We start from the raw sequence: 14,384 nt of genomic DNA, 5'->3' as shown, positions 1-14,384 counted from the left end.
ATACAGCCCAAGGACAGCAACACATTGGCATCTTACGGCTCCTGGGGACAAGGCACTGCAGCCACTGGCATGGTCACAACAGTTGGCTTTGGCAGCACATACACAATGCAAGCACCAGAGTACCACAGAAACAAGGAAAAAAGTAAAGCAATGGTGTGGCTTCCTCCACCAGCATCCAGCAGTGGAAAGTTTAATGAGAACCAAAGCAACAATTCCAACCTAAAAGCAGCTCTCAGCCTGGGATCCAACAAAAACATCAATAACCTCACACTATTAACACCTTCCCTCTGTGATCTGTGTGCTGCCAACTTCCAAATTAACATCCTCATCAAGAACAGGGGCAGCAGCCACTCACCAGAAAGCCAAAAGCGATGATCTTGAGGACACACTCCAAGGAGAAGACCATGGTGAAGGCGATGTTCAGGTACTTCAGGGCCAGCTCATAGGTGTACGGAGCAGAGTAGTACTAATGGAAAGAGAGAGACATCACTAGGCAAGATGGGACCTGCCAGCCTCTTGGCTGACGACCATCTCAGGGAAGACCTGCAGTGGCCCATACTCCTTGCCCTGGTGCCTGAAAACCATCTTCTGTTCCTGCTCTCCACCCCTCTCCCAAGGCAGCTGCCACTGCTTCTAAGACAGAAGCACAGAGTAAACCCAGATCTTTCTGCAATAGTTAAGAGATCCAAATTATTTGGGTCATCATTAGGGAAGATCTTGCCTGCAGTTTGAGGCATGTGGTGTTTCAAGTGACTGTGGCAGGGGAACACATCCTCAGACTCTGCCTCAGAGCATCTCCTAGAAACAACCAAAATACCCTCCGGTCCCCTCCTGACCAACCCTCCTTCTCCTCACCACCCCAAACAGGATATGCTCACCATGACTAGCTCACCTTCATCATCAGCACCACGGTGTTCAACGCTATCATGGCCATGATGGTGTACTCGAAGGATGGGGAGACTACAAAGTGCCAGACACGGTACTGGAAGGTGTGTCGGTTCTGAGGCATGTACCGTGTGAGGGGCTTGGCACTGATGGCAAAGTCGATGCAGGCCCTCTGGAATAAAATGACAACCATCAGACCTCCCCAATGGTAGCGTGGAGGACGGTGGCTGCCACGCTTCTTTCCTTCATGGGCTGGGCAGGCAGGTGGTTCACAGGTTTCTTGCACCTTTTCAACATATAGGGAGCTCCAAGCTCAAGCTCCCAAACTGCAAAAAATCCATGGAAACATCCTCTTTCCCCCACTCCCAGGGCCATACCTCGTTCTTCTCCAGACTGCACTCCTCCATCATTTTGTCTCCTTGTTCTTGGAACGTAATGATGATGAGAGCCACGAAAATGTTGACGAAGAAGAAAGGGAAGACCACAAAATATACAACATAAAAAATGGACATCTCCATGCGGTTGCTGCGGCTGGGCCCACGGTCCTCCTCCGTCACGTCCACCGAATGCTGCAGCACCCTGTGGGCAGAGAGGTGGAGAAAAGCAACCAGAGATATGCCCATCAGGATGGCCACCTCGTGCCACATCTCACAGGATCCACTTCTTACAGCCAGCTCTGTCTGTCCATGCTTGTAACAATAACATAAACCTCTGTCTTAATCTACTTTACAAGGACAAGCCTTCTAAGTGGCTACAGCCTGTTTTATGAAGCTTTGCCTGTGACCTTAAAGGAAAATGGATTTTCCAGTGCTTCACATACAGAGGAAAGGAATTGCTCAAGTTCGCACAAGCATGAGCTATTGTCACCTCTAAAACTGAGCTAAAATATACCTTAGGGCCACACAGGAGAAAGGATTATCCGTCATTCCCTCCCTAAAGAAGAAGATAGCCCCAGCCATGGTCTCAGCCTCATACAGGGAGTAAAGCTCTTTTGTCCTGCATAACTTCTCATCCCTCCTCCCTGCCCAGCAGTTTCTGTCTCAGTCCTGCCTGGGTATAGCCAATTACTAACCCAACCACCTCAATGGGGATGTGCCTACCCCCATTCAAGGGGAGGAATGAAGCAGAATACTCACTGGGGCCAACCCTCGCCAGTGGAGACTGTGAACAGGGTGAGCAAAGCCCAGATGATGTTGTCGTAGTGAAACTCATGGCGTTTCCACTCCCGGCACTTCACCTCCATCTTGTTCTTCTCGTGGTCCACATAGTTCCCTCTGCAAGGTTGGAAGAGAGCAGTAACCTTGCTTTTTACACTGCCAGACTATGAGATGGTGGTTTTAAACCTGGGGGCAATGTGTATGTGCAGGGCTGGAGAGAGAAATGGGGAGAGGCTGGATAACAAGTTGGGGGGAGCAGGGCAGGGGACAGCAAAATGGAAGAGAGAAGGAAGAAAGAGAACAGGAGCAAAATACAGGGCTCTGCATCCCACACCCTGTGCAAGTATGTACAGCGCTGACACAGCAATGGGGACAGGGCTCAGCCCACACCATCCACCTCAAGAGACTATGTCCAAGAGAGAGTCATGACTGCAGACTGGGAACCCAAATACGATATTCCCCAGAACCTTGCCAGAGGTATCAGCAGCAGCATCAGACCTACTGAACAGGGCACCTACATGCAGTCCTTTTCCGTGTCCTTAGAGCTGTCAGTACAATAGAAAAACTTCCCCTTGAATAGCTGGACAGCAATGACAGCAAAGATGAACATGAAGAGCTTGTAGACGATGAGGATGTTGAAGACGTTCTTGAGGGAGGTCACAACACAGTCGAAGACGGCCTGCAGGAGAGGACACAGCTCACCTTGGGGACCCAACAGCCTTAGCAAAGGATCAAAACCTTCCTCAAGATTGTGGGGAAAGACTTTACCCGCTCCTGGTGGGGAAAGGAGGAAAGAGCTGGGCCTTCTCCCAGGCAAAGGGCTATTTTATGAATGAGCTGAATACCCAGAACACCACCCAGCACACACAGACACCAAGAAGCTCCTGAGACAGCAGCAGGGATGGATATTTATATCCTTCAACTTTCTCTGCAACCAGGGCAGCAGGCAGGGGATGGTCCCAATGGTGCAATTAGCAGCACTCAAGACCAATTAGTAAACTCTTCATTGTTTCTCATCACCCTAAATAACAAGGCAGGACAAATACCTACGCCTGCAATAGCAGCACCTGCCCAGGTTGTGGAGGCTGCACTCTCAGCCCTAGTTCTCCAAGCACTTCAAAAAAATGTCCTTATCCCTGACTCACAGGGAAGACACAGATGTCCAGAAATGAACTGACATGGACTGAATCCATCCACTAATCAGGAAGAAAAGTCGGGGTCAAACCCCACATCTCTGGGGTGCCACCCTGGGCCTCATCTATCAGCTAAATAACCCTTTGCAAGAAAAACTCAGGGCTTCCTTAGTCTCTTACTCTTTTCTGGCTCTATACCCCATCACCTAAGAGAAATCCATCATCCTACCTGTGCTGCATGAATCATCCCTCTATTCAGCTGGGAAATCTCTCTCCAGAGCAACACTACGGCAGCACAGCACACAAAATCCTGAGTTGTTTGCAAGCTGCTCTGGTGGGAAAGATCATTAACTTTGGAAAGAGATTTGAGCTCTCCCAAACCCAGGGCAGCCTGTTTTACCAGGATAACATCTGAGCTTTGCTGCCTCGTGCCCACTTCAGCCCCAGTTTCCCTGGCAGAGGGACTAACTCAGACACCTTGCTTTTAATAACTCGCTGCACGTCCAGATGTGAAGCAGCCTGAAAGGCACTGTACTTGAAGCTCCTAAAGCACAGCAAATGCTTCGAAAACTATTTGTTCCTTGCTCACGAGGCAAATCAATGCTTGTGGTCCATGCTGGAGTGGACAGACGAAAGGTGGGAGATCAGAATAATTTACCTTCAGCTTGGGCAGTCGCTTGATGGTCTTCAGGGGCCTCAAGACCCGTAGCACACGGAGAGACTTGATGGTCTTGATATCCCGGCCCTTGTTGGTCCTACCACAACAGAGGGAGGCACGCACACGCAAAAAATGAAAAGGAGAGACAATAATCTTGCAGACCCCAGGCTGGATGCTCTGGGGGGTCATTAACAACTGACAGCCCCCCCAACATGCAGAAGAATGGGAACAGGAGGGCTGCATGCCACTGTGGGGGCCAGTGATCACAAACGTGTGACTGCCAAGCGCTCAGCCCACCCCAACGTGTCTCCTCCAACACACACGCTGACAGCTGGCAGAGATGAAAAATCAAAAATTTGCAAATTGTTTTCTACCGTTACTACTGGGTGCAAGAAATTCCTAACAAAATGAGTGAGATTAACTCGATGGGATCTACATGCAGGTGTATCACAAAGGGTTTTCCAGCTTGGCTGAAACTCATGATTCATGGTCTTTACATTCACCTAGGGAAGCACCTGCCATGTGCTTGGTTTATTCATACTAATGCTGTCTCTCACAGCTTTCTGCCTTATGCCATCAGTGCTACCCACCATGGTCAGCCTGGGTCTCTATCTCACGTCTCAGACCTCTCTCCCCTCTCCAGATCAGGACTGCACTTGCTTGCACCCCAAGTCAGCTGAGGAAGGCAGAGCTTACCAGCAGGATTAATTAGAAAAAAACCCCATGTGACCCTCATTTCTTGAATATGATGATGAATCCCAACCATAATACCAGTTTGTTTGGTTTTTTTTTTCCTTGTATTTTAACTAAAGCCCTTGGTCTGGATCCCAGGATGAAGCAGAGAGGTCCTGGTGAAGGTGGCAGAGTTTGTATGCACTGGGCACCCTCAAAAAACACCAAGGAAATGACTTAGAACAACAGACACTACAAATTACACAGGTCCTTTGTGAGGGTTAATGCAACAGGGAGCACAATAATGGCTTTAATCATTAAGAGATGTAAACAAACCCGCTAATTAATATCACAGGAGGAGCACAGCCCCACAAATACATGGGAAGCAACTGTACAAACAGGACTCACTTAGAACCTCCCGTGTCCTGCTTTAATCAGTGTTAGAGCCTGGGAAAGTGGCTGGAGTCTGGGGTCTGGGTGGAGGATGTGAGGGCTCAGTCAGTGCTAGCTGCCACCAAGGACAACTTGACTGCAGTGGTTTACATGTGTTGAGGAGGGACCTCTTCAGAACCCACCCATGGATTTGCTGGGGATCCAGCACGGACACAGGGCTGAATAGCGCCTGGAGGAAGGCCTGGCCTTGCTGTGTCTAGAGCGAAGGCTCAGCTCTCCCCAGCCTGCTGAGCTTGGCATGAACCACAGCCCATGTCCTCAGAGGATGTCAGAGCTGAAGTCCCTGCAGCACTTCAGCACAGGCAAAGCCCCTGCCAGGGCAGAGCCTTCAAGATCTGTGGCAGACACTGTGGCCTGCTCCCCGACATGTGCTTTACATCATAGAATATTTTGGGTTGGAAGGGACCTTCAGAGCTCACTCAGTCCAACCCCTGCCATCAGCAGGGACATCTTCACCAGCTCAGGTTGCTCAGAGCCCTGTCCAGCCTGGCCTGGGATGTCTCCAGGCATGGGGCATCCACTGCGTCTCTGTGCAACCTGGGCCAGTATTTTACCATCTTCATTGTAAAAAATTTCTTCCTCATCATGTCAAGGTAGCGCACAGACACCAAGATCCAGAATCTCTGAAGGCAAGGGACTACATTGGTTTCAAAGAAAATCTCACTTGCACTTTCCTCGAGCACACCTCTGTTAACACATCCCAAGTGATGCACGGTGCGTACAGAGCAGCACACTCTGGTCTCTGCAGATGCAGCTAAGGGTCAGCACATGTGTGGGGAAGACAGACAGACACCCGCCTTTGCCCATCCCCCTACACTCCCCACAGGAACTCGACTGGTATAGTTACCCCAAAGCATTCCTGTTGTCGATCCAGCCCAGCAGCCACCAAACAGCACCGAGAGAGAGGGAAAAAGAGAGAAGAGAGAAAGAATGTAAGAAGAACCATGGGGGAGCTGTGTGGGGAGAACCTTGCATCAGCCCTCCGCTGCCCCACACCAGGGCTGAAAGGCATGATGAGAATAGACCATGTTGTGTCCTTCAGGATGGGGCTTATCCCCAGGGAGAGATGCATCCAGGAATTTGGGAGGCAGACATGTAGTGAAATGTCTGCTGCAAGAGGATCCCATGGAGAATGGGATGGTGGGTGACAGCAGGTGGGTGCAGGGTCCTCCTTGGCCAGGAATCAGGGAGGGACCTCGAGGCTCAGCCCCAACCAGCCTAAGGCAGGTGCCTCCGAGAGAACCTACCTGCAAGGCCACAATAGTTCCCATCCAAACAGGCTAACTTTGGTAAAACACCTCTATCGAGAAATCCACCAAACCAACATGACCCAAGCTGCAGCTCTGGATCTCCTGCCACCCAGCAGGACACCCACTCAGACAAGTCAAGGTGGTCTACAAGGTCCCTAGTTGTAACCAAACCTCCATCTCTGCTTGAGTGGAGTCTCTGCCGCGCACACACAAAGGGCTCAGCACTGGGGGCAAAGCCTGAAAAGTAAAACATTTCTTAAAAAACATTTAAAACAACCCAGGCAAGACTATGAGGGCTACACACTGACCATCACTCAACCTTCCCACCAAGCTTTCCCACCATCTCAGCAGCTCTGCAAAGCCGCCAGCGAGCTCCGCTCCTCTGCACTATGCCTCCTCCTCGGGTGCCACAAGAGGCAAAAGCGAGCAGGGTCTTTAGTTATGGTTATTTCAGCTAATCTAATTTGAGGTCTTTGGAGATTTATGGGTTTGTGTTGGGCTTTTTATTTAGGCTGCGTTTGGATTGACGTATTAGCTTTCCACACGGAGAGCTACGGACGAGCCAAGACGGCCTTTCACTTGGGATGTGCAGGCTCTGATGGGGCAGCAAAGCCACGATGGCACACGAAGATGTGGCTTTATGGGTTGACACTTGCTTATTGGTGATTTTGTTGTGGCACTGATGGCCAGTGGATGATGGTCGGTGGCATTGCTGGACCAGCTCAGGGACCCGCTGCGCCCACTCAGAACCCACACGGGAAAAACAAAATGCAGAGAGGAGGCAAAAGGGGCAGAAAATCCACACAGCATGGCATATCCCAGTGATTTTTTACACCAACAAGTGCTGGACCCAGTTACCAGCCATGGCATCACCACAGCCGCTCCACGAGTATCGCTTTGGCCCCAGCACCATGGGGGTGAGGAGGAGGACAGAGAGGACACATCGCTCCCCCAGCCCCACATCAAAGAGCTCATGGAGGGAGAAGAAAAGGAGAGGGATTCAGATGTAACTGACAGTGTTTTCCTTTTGAGACCAGGATGGAGGAGGGAGGGCAGTGGGTTGGGACATTTATTGCTGGTGAACACCCTGGGGCCACGGTGGTGACTGGCTGCCAAGGGGAGAGGCAGGTGTTCTTATAAATGCTTTACAATGAACAAACCTATTCAAAATCGTGGCGCTTCCTTTGTTCCCCTCACCCCCAAAGCCATGAGATCATCTCCTGCAGCAGGAGCCACTGTTGGATGTGGGGTTTGCAGGTTTGCATTATGAAGAGCCCATGCCTTTTCCTCGTGGTGGTCTGGGCAGCTTCCTGGGGGCTCAGAGTAATGTCACCAGACAGCAGATCTGCCCCATGTCTCCTCCCCATCCCAGGGTCTGCAGTCAACCCCCCGCTTTGCCCAGGGGCTGGGACATTCCTGTGCCGAGCAAGCTGAATTCTCCTTCAGTGTTCATCCCAAGGAGAGAGCAGCAGCTGAAAGCACTGGGGGAGAAGGAGGGTGAGGAAGGCAAAAGCAACAACCCAGGGAGAGCAGAGCAGCACAAAACTCATCACTGGACACTTCTGCCGTCCATGGCACGGGTGCCACAGTCATCAAACCACCCTGTGCCCAGCTGTAGAGGAGGACCCGCAGACGCCACAAGCTGCTCAAACTGAGCAAGCACGCAGCACCCTGCCCTCAGTGTGATGCCGCAGAGCGTGTGGGTATAAACCCTGCCAGCCATATCTCCAGCCCTGCAGGATTCCAGCGCAATGCTCCTGCTCAGAGCAGAGGGAAAACCACTACCGGGGGTACCTTTTCCAGCACAAACACGTTCAGAGGGCAGCTCCACCTGGCAGGTTGCTGCTGTTGCTGTCTCCATGCACCCCAGGATGCCTAGCAGGTGCATAACTCCAGCTCTGCCACCCTTTTCCCTCTCTAACAGCCCCTTCTGCCCTCTTACACCACCAACTTCTTCCTAGCATCTCCAGCTTGCTTTGCCTCACCCCGTCCTGTCCACTTGCTCACCATCATTTGACAAACAGGGAGAAACCCATCTCTGGAGCTATACTGGTTTCAGTGGCACAGCTGGACTTTGCAATCAGCCATGCACCACTCCCAGGAGCCATCCCAGGAGAAGAGTATAGAGTGCAGAGAAATAAAAACAAAAAACCAAACCAAACCAATCAGGGCCTAGTAGCTATAACACATGGTTGCATCCTCCTTCCACCCTGACCAAAGGAAGGCAGGGACCTGACAAGGACAACAGCCACTTACGCCAAAGCAAAAGCCACCAGCGCTCCCACCACCACGATGAAATCCAGGATGTTCCAGAGGTCTCGGAAGTAGGAGCCGTCCTGCAGGATCAAGCCCTGATCGATCATCTGAGGGAGGCAGTGGTGAGAAAAAACAGACAGGGAATGAGCAGCTGAGATGTCACACAGAAGCAGCTGCAGACAGGGGGACATGGACATTGCTGCGGAGCAACAGACCTGTCCCTGCACCTGGGCTATATATCAAGGAGCATCATATTTTGGGAGCCTGGAGACTGACAAAAGCGGCATTAAGCACTTTGGACTCCTTGCCCTAAGAACCAGGCTTTAAAGTCTCCATCATCATAATTTAGGAGCAGAATTGAAAACCTGAGCTATTTCCCCCTCACTGCACCCCCAGCACAGCCAGCCTGAGGGGCTCTTACCTTGATAACCATCTCAAAGGTGAAGACGCCAGTGAAGACATAGTCAAAGTACCTCAGGACCTGCAGAGAGAGGGTATGGGTGTTCTGCAGCTGCTGCCAAGTAAATGGGCTCACTTGTGCCCACCCAGACCCCATTACTGCCCCCCACCCAGTGTTCACCTGGCTTAAGTGCAAACAGAGGGCCAGTTTTGCTTGTTCCAAACCGAATTTGTTCCCTAAGTGTCTAGGACAGCCACAAACCCAGCCTGCACAGGCACAACGGACACATTTTCCATGCATGGTGCAAGCGGCTCAGAAATGATGCTGTGAGTCAAAATCATGCTCCCTCATCCCAGTGCTTGTGCACATAGGTATCTCCCCAGTTTAAGCTACACGAATGTTGACAAGGCACTCATGTCTGCTCCCCAGGCTCTAAACCCCACATGTTGGGGACTGGGAGGAGTTTCCAAGGTTTAAAACTGGAAGGCAATGGGGGAAGACCTCTGCCTGCTGGGTGGAAGTTGCAGTGAGAGGTTTGCAAATCACCTTGTTGCGGTCAGAGTTGGTGAGGACAGGATCCTCTGCTGCGAGGGCGATGCTGCTGGCGGCAATCACCAGGAGGATGCACATCTCAAAGTAGCGCAGGTTGACGATGTAGTGGCAAGCCCTCCGCACCCTGCGGGGAGACAGCCCGCATCCCAAACCGTGAGACCCTGCCATTGCCCATAAGCAAAACCCACCCCACATCACCACCTTCCAGGGCAGAAAGATGGACAGCAAAGTCTGAAGAGCAAAACAAGGGAGCCCAAGGGTGGTTTGGGGTTGCTGCCCCTTTGCTCTGTCTGTCCCAGCTCCACAGACACCAGCCAGGAAGGGTCCTTAGGAAATTGGGGGGCTTATACTTCCAGGCTGTTGGAGCTGGGCAAGAGCTATAGGAGAGCAGAAAACTGCAGAAAAACATAATAAACATTGAATAAAAATCACAGCCAGCAGCCAGAAGTCAGGAGAGAAAGCCCTGAGCATGGGTGGCACAGAGGGAGAGTGCTCTGAGGGCTTGGGGAACACCATGGCTGGTTGTCCATCCTGTTTGGGAGATATTCAGCCCCCTCCCCAAGTGGATCCCCTGTTTTCAGTCCTTCCCCTTACAGCCTTCCCCAGTTCCAGGTCCAAAAAATGGCTCACGGGTTGGTGGTGCTGAAGATGAACATGGAGCTATGTGGTACCATCGCTTTGCCCGTCTCACTTTTCTCCTTCTTCCGTTTCTTCTTCTCCACCTCCTCCTCATCCTCTTTGGTCTCAGCCTCCTTTAAGGGGCTGGCTTCACCATCTGTCTTGTTGCTAACTGCAGGAAAGCGAGAACCTTTGCCTGGCCTTGAACCCAGAACAGCACCCTGGGGGGCCCCAACAACCTCCCCTCCCAGTTTCTGTTTTGCATCCCTGTGCTGTTACAGAGAGAGCAATCAGAAGGAAAGAAAAGACATGAGCTGCTGGGATGAAGCAAACAAAAGGGGTTTTAACAAGGCCAGCATTTACAGCACTGTTAAATTAATACCACCGTTGAAAGCAGCTCACCTTGCCAGCAAGGATGCTGTTAAGGGGTTTGAGCAGCAGCGAGGCAGGGACTGGGGATGTGTTAGGAAAAACAGGGGATTTGAGTGTTTTGCCTAAGTGGAGAGGAAGGGCGAAGGAAGAATCAGGTGAATACGTGGCTGGGAAAGAGGTGAAAAAGGAAGATCATCCCCAGGGGATGGTGGCACATCAGTGCTGACTTGAGCTCCCCTGCAAAACTAGGGTGCTGGAGGGAGGTGCTGCAAGACACAGTGCAAGAAATGCCCCTCCATTTGATGGATACAGATAGGAAAAGCCATGCAAGCGGCTCTCCATCCCTGCAGAGTCCCTGAGGGAGGAGAGGGGCTCAGGAAAGAGAGACAGGTCCTCACTCTGTACCACAGTGGAGTCGTGGACATCAATCATGATGGTGGTGCTCTCCGTAGCCTTCTCGGTGTTGGGGGTGATGGAGGAGAGGTCGGGCTCGCTCCGGCTGATGGTGCGGGAAGTTTCAAGCAATGCTTGCTCGCTGGTGTCCAGGCTGCCGCAGTCCTGCTCCGTCAGGCTGCCTATCTTCCCCCGGGGGGGCTCGGGTGGGACTTGTGAGGTGCTCCCCTCCTTGGTGGTCCTGACCAGCTCGGCATCGCCAGCAGGGACCCCATTTGTCCTGCGGGAAGGCGGCGGGATTAAAAGAGATGTGAGAAGATAAGGGGAGAGGACAAGGAGCCGTGGGAACAAGATGCCCTCCCTGGGTACCAACCTGCTGGGCTCCGCGCTTGCCTCTGGCTCCCCCTGAATCAGTGCTTCTGCTGCAGCCGTGTCCCCACACAGGTCCCCATCCTGTGTCCCATCTGTGGGGCTGGCCTCCTCCAGACCCATCTCCTGGCTGGCCGAGCGGCTCCCCAGTGCACTGGCTGGCTCCTTCCCCTCCATCCGGGCTCTGCGGTGCCGGCTGCGCCGCTGGCTCTGCCTCATCCGCGCCCTGTCCTCAATGCCACCTCCTGCCCCATCCTGCTCACCCAGCTCGCAGTTCCCATGGCAGGATTTCTGCTGCCACAGCTCCTTGTCTCGCTTGGCACGGGGTGATGGGCTCCTCCTGTCCTCCCCACTGCCGGGGTTGGCACCTGGGGCTGGCTGCTCGGGTCCCTCGCCCTTGCTGCCCTGCTCCTCAGCGCATTTCTCCAGGGTGACACCATCCCCCGGTTTCTTCCTGCGGAAGATGCTGGCGTGGGGGTTGATGAGGGGCGGCTCGTCCTTGTTGATGCCCTCCTGGCTGGACATCTGCATGTGCCGGCGCAGTTGGCTGGTGCGCTGCTCCCACACTGACATGTGGTGCCGCCGGCGACGCTCCCGCCTGCAACGGGGGACAGTGAGGGGTCGGTGGACTGGACACCCACCAACTGGACAACCACCCTAGATTTAATCCAGGAATCCTAGGGAGAAGGAAACACTGTCCCCAGGGCTATGGGCTGGGCTCCTGCTTTGTCCTCACCCCTCCAGCATCCCTCTGGTGCGGGGGGCTCGAAACTGGGCTAAAACTGTATTTCTGCCCCTTCAGAGACATCAAGATGATGGAGAATCAGCCCCAGCAGCCTCACAGCTGCCCTGAAGCTCTCAGGCAGCACATCCATCCCAGCCAGGCAGTGACCACCTTCCTCTTGCACTGGGGATGTCTGTGCATCACCAGCTCCTCAGAGTCATGCTCCTTTTCGGAGTGATGCTGCCCTAATGGTACAAGTGATGGTGCAGGGGACTCTGCCACAAGAGCCAGGTTGCTGGCAAGGGTGGCAGTGCTGATGGAATGGGGACAGTAAGGATGAGGGGAAGAGATGTTACAAGAGAGGAAAGCCAGGTACAAGACCCGCCTTCCTCAATGGGAGGTGGTCCACAAAGACATTTGCAATGGAGAATGTCACTGGATGCAGGAGGTGCCGTCCATCCCTGGCTCAGCTACACACACCTGGGACAGTCTCTCAGGAGGGAGAGCCTGTCACTCAGCACATCCCAGATGGGCAGCCTGCACAGGGCTTGGGGAACAGTGGTTTTGGTGGGAAAAGGAGCTGTACAGGGGCTCTGTGTTCCTGCAGGTGTGCTCCGAGGGAGCGCTGGGCTATGCCACGAATCCTTCACAACTCTATAAACACACACACAAACACCCTGGCAAAGACAGACGTGCCCTTTCCCAACACATGGACGCCCTATGGGTACACACACGTATGTATGCTGCTCATTGACGCAGCACACACGACTGCACAGGCACCAACACCATAGCACACACAAAACCACGAGCGCACGCACACAAACGGGGGCGCAAAGGGGCACAGTGAATACAGACACACACACATACTCAACCCCCAAACCGAGGGGGCCAGAGGGGAGCGGTGTGTGCCCCGGACCCATGGACGCACAGACAGCACAGGAGCCACAGACGACACGCAACCCCCCCCACGGGCCCACATACAGGTGGCTGCTGCGTGGCTCCCACATCGACATGTGGTGTCTCCTCCGCCTGTCTCTTCTGGGGAGGAAAAACAAAGGGGTTCAATCCTTCTTTCACCCCTCCTTTGAATCATGTGGGCAATGCTGAGAGGTGTCACCCACCCCGGGCAGCATCTCCTGCCTGTTGGCCACCAGGTGCTAGGACACTGGAGCGCAGCAACCAGCAGGGACCCCCCTGCTCATATGCACTTGCACACCGGCAATGAGCTGCCTGCAGTACTGCCTGGGCTCACACTCACACGCTGCACCCCGGTTCCCATACCCCACCGTGGCACTTGTGACTGCTATGCAGGGAGACGCACGCAGCGATGCTCGTGCTGGGGATGCAGATCCATTTTGTATGGACCAAGAAACCTTCCCCTCGACGGCATGGGGAAAGCAGTGCAAGCTGCAGCCTCTCAGAAGTCCTGGTACATCCTTAGATATTTAACAGCTCTTTCAAACTCTTCCAGATTCAATTCTCCTGAGCAACACGTGGCAATTTTGCAATGGAAGCGATGCATCGGGCCAGCCCTGAGCTGCTTTCCTTTACAGAGTAGACTGGAACAAAGCATGAAGTGATCTTCAGGTGGAGCAAAAGGATTATTCCTTGTGTATCATCAAATCAGACATAAAACTTCCAGTGTCATAAATGGAAGTATCTATGTCACAGAAATAATTAATTATTGAGATTAGCAATCCAGGTATTCAGCTGTCCTGACAAGTTTTATTAGAATGGCAATAGCAACTGGTTGCAACTCAGAGGAGGGCTAATAGACTTAGTCTGGATTTATGATAATAAAATTGGCAGAAATAATCCATCAGCCTTTTCTGCACTTCAGTTTTGTTTCTCTGTACTGCACGTCTATAATAATGCAGTGAAGTGTTTCTGTGTAGAGTAATATAATGTCTTTGGATACCAGAACTCTTGTTTGCCTGCTACTAGCAAAACCCAGTTCAGAAGTCTTTCACTGATATTATTTCTTTTTTATATATATCACACATCGGATATGCACAGCTACAAGCAAACAGTCACAAGCACACGCAAATGTGCACGCAGTGACTTACGGGTTTTGCTTTTGCAAATGCTGTGTATGTGGCTGCAGAATGTGCAAGCAAATATACTCCAACCACATGTGGCCGAGTGCCTGTGTGCACACAGAGCTCACACAGGGAGCATCTCCCCACCATCCTGTGAGTGCAACGAGACCATCAGCCCCTGGGGTGAGACACGCTGGTAATTGTGTCCTTACAGCCATGGGAACAGCCTGGTGCCACCATGCTCCAGGCAGAGAGAGACACAGGCACCCACCGCTATCCCCACAGCAAGTGGCCGAGCCTTCAAACTGCATCCATGCACCACGTTCGGCACCGAAAACACATGACAGCATCCGCATGCGTCCATCTGGCCACCCACTCGTCACACAGCCCCGAGCCATCTGCACCAACGGGGGCCCGTGTACAAATACAATATACACCGATCGGCACCGCAGC

General features: G+C 52.7%; 1 protein-coding gene across 11 annotated transcripts in view; it reads right to left on the bottom strand.

Annotated features, from left to right (window-relative positions):
- Positions 1-14,384, bottom strand: part of CACNA1E (calcium voltage-gated channel subunit alpha1 E) — a 131,240-nt gene that overhangs the window by 22,320 nt on the left and 94,536 nt on the right. For 6 of the 11 annotated variants that reach the window (XR_010474231.1, XR_010474232.1, XR_010474234.1 and 3 more), the window contains exons 21-34: positions 12,874-12,930; positions 11,173-11,766; positions 10,805-11,079; positions 10,047-10,206; positions 9,411-9,540; positions 8,886-8,945; positions 8,465-8,571; positions 5,806-5,817; positions 3,834-3,930; positions 2,561-2,721; positions 2,022-2,159; positions 1,263-1,464; positions 893-1,057; positions 356-466 (exon numbers count right to left, since the gene is read on the bottom strand). Coding sequence is in view for 7 of the 11 variants with exons in the window: in XM_065071819.1 (XP_064927891.1) it covers positions 356-466; positions 893-1,057; positions 1,263-1,464; positions 2,022-2,159; positions 2,561-2,721; positions 3,834-3,930; positions 5,806-5,817; positions 8,465-8,571; positions 8,886-8,945; positions 9,411-9,540; positions 10,047-10,206; positions 10,805-11,079; positions 11,173-11,766; positions 12,874-12,930 (2,269 nt within the window). In the remaining 4 variants the exon portion in view is untranslated. The remainder of the gene's footprint in view (positions 1-355; positions 467-892; positions 1,058-1,262; positions 1,465-2,021; positions 2,160-2,560; positions 2,722-3,833; positions 3,931-5,805; positions 5,818-8,464; positions 8,572-8,885; positions 8,946-9,410; positions 9,541-10,046; positions 10,207-10,804; positions 11,080-11,172; positions 11,767-12,873; positions 12,931-14,384) is intronic. The other 5 variants (XM_065071821.1, XM_065071820.1, XM_065071823.1 and 2 more) reach the window with 3 other exon arrangements.

Source organism: Columba livia, chromosome 8 (assembly GCF_036013475.1).
Source record: "Columba livia isolate bColLiv1 breed racing homer chromosome 8, bColLiv1.pat.W.v2, whole genome shotgun sequence".
NCBI lineage: Eukaryota > Metazoa > Chordata > Aves > Columbiformes > Columbidae > Columba > Columba livia.
This window is presented reverse-complemented; position numbering and strand designations above follow the sequence as displayed.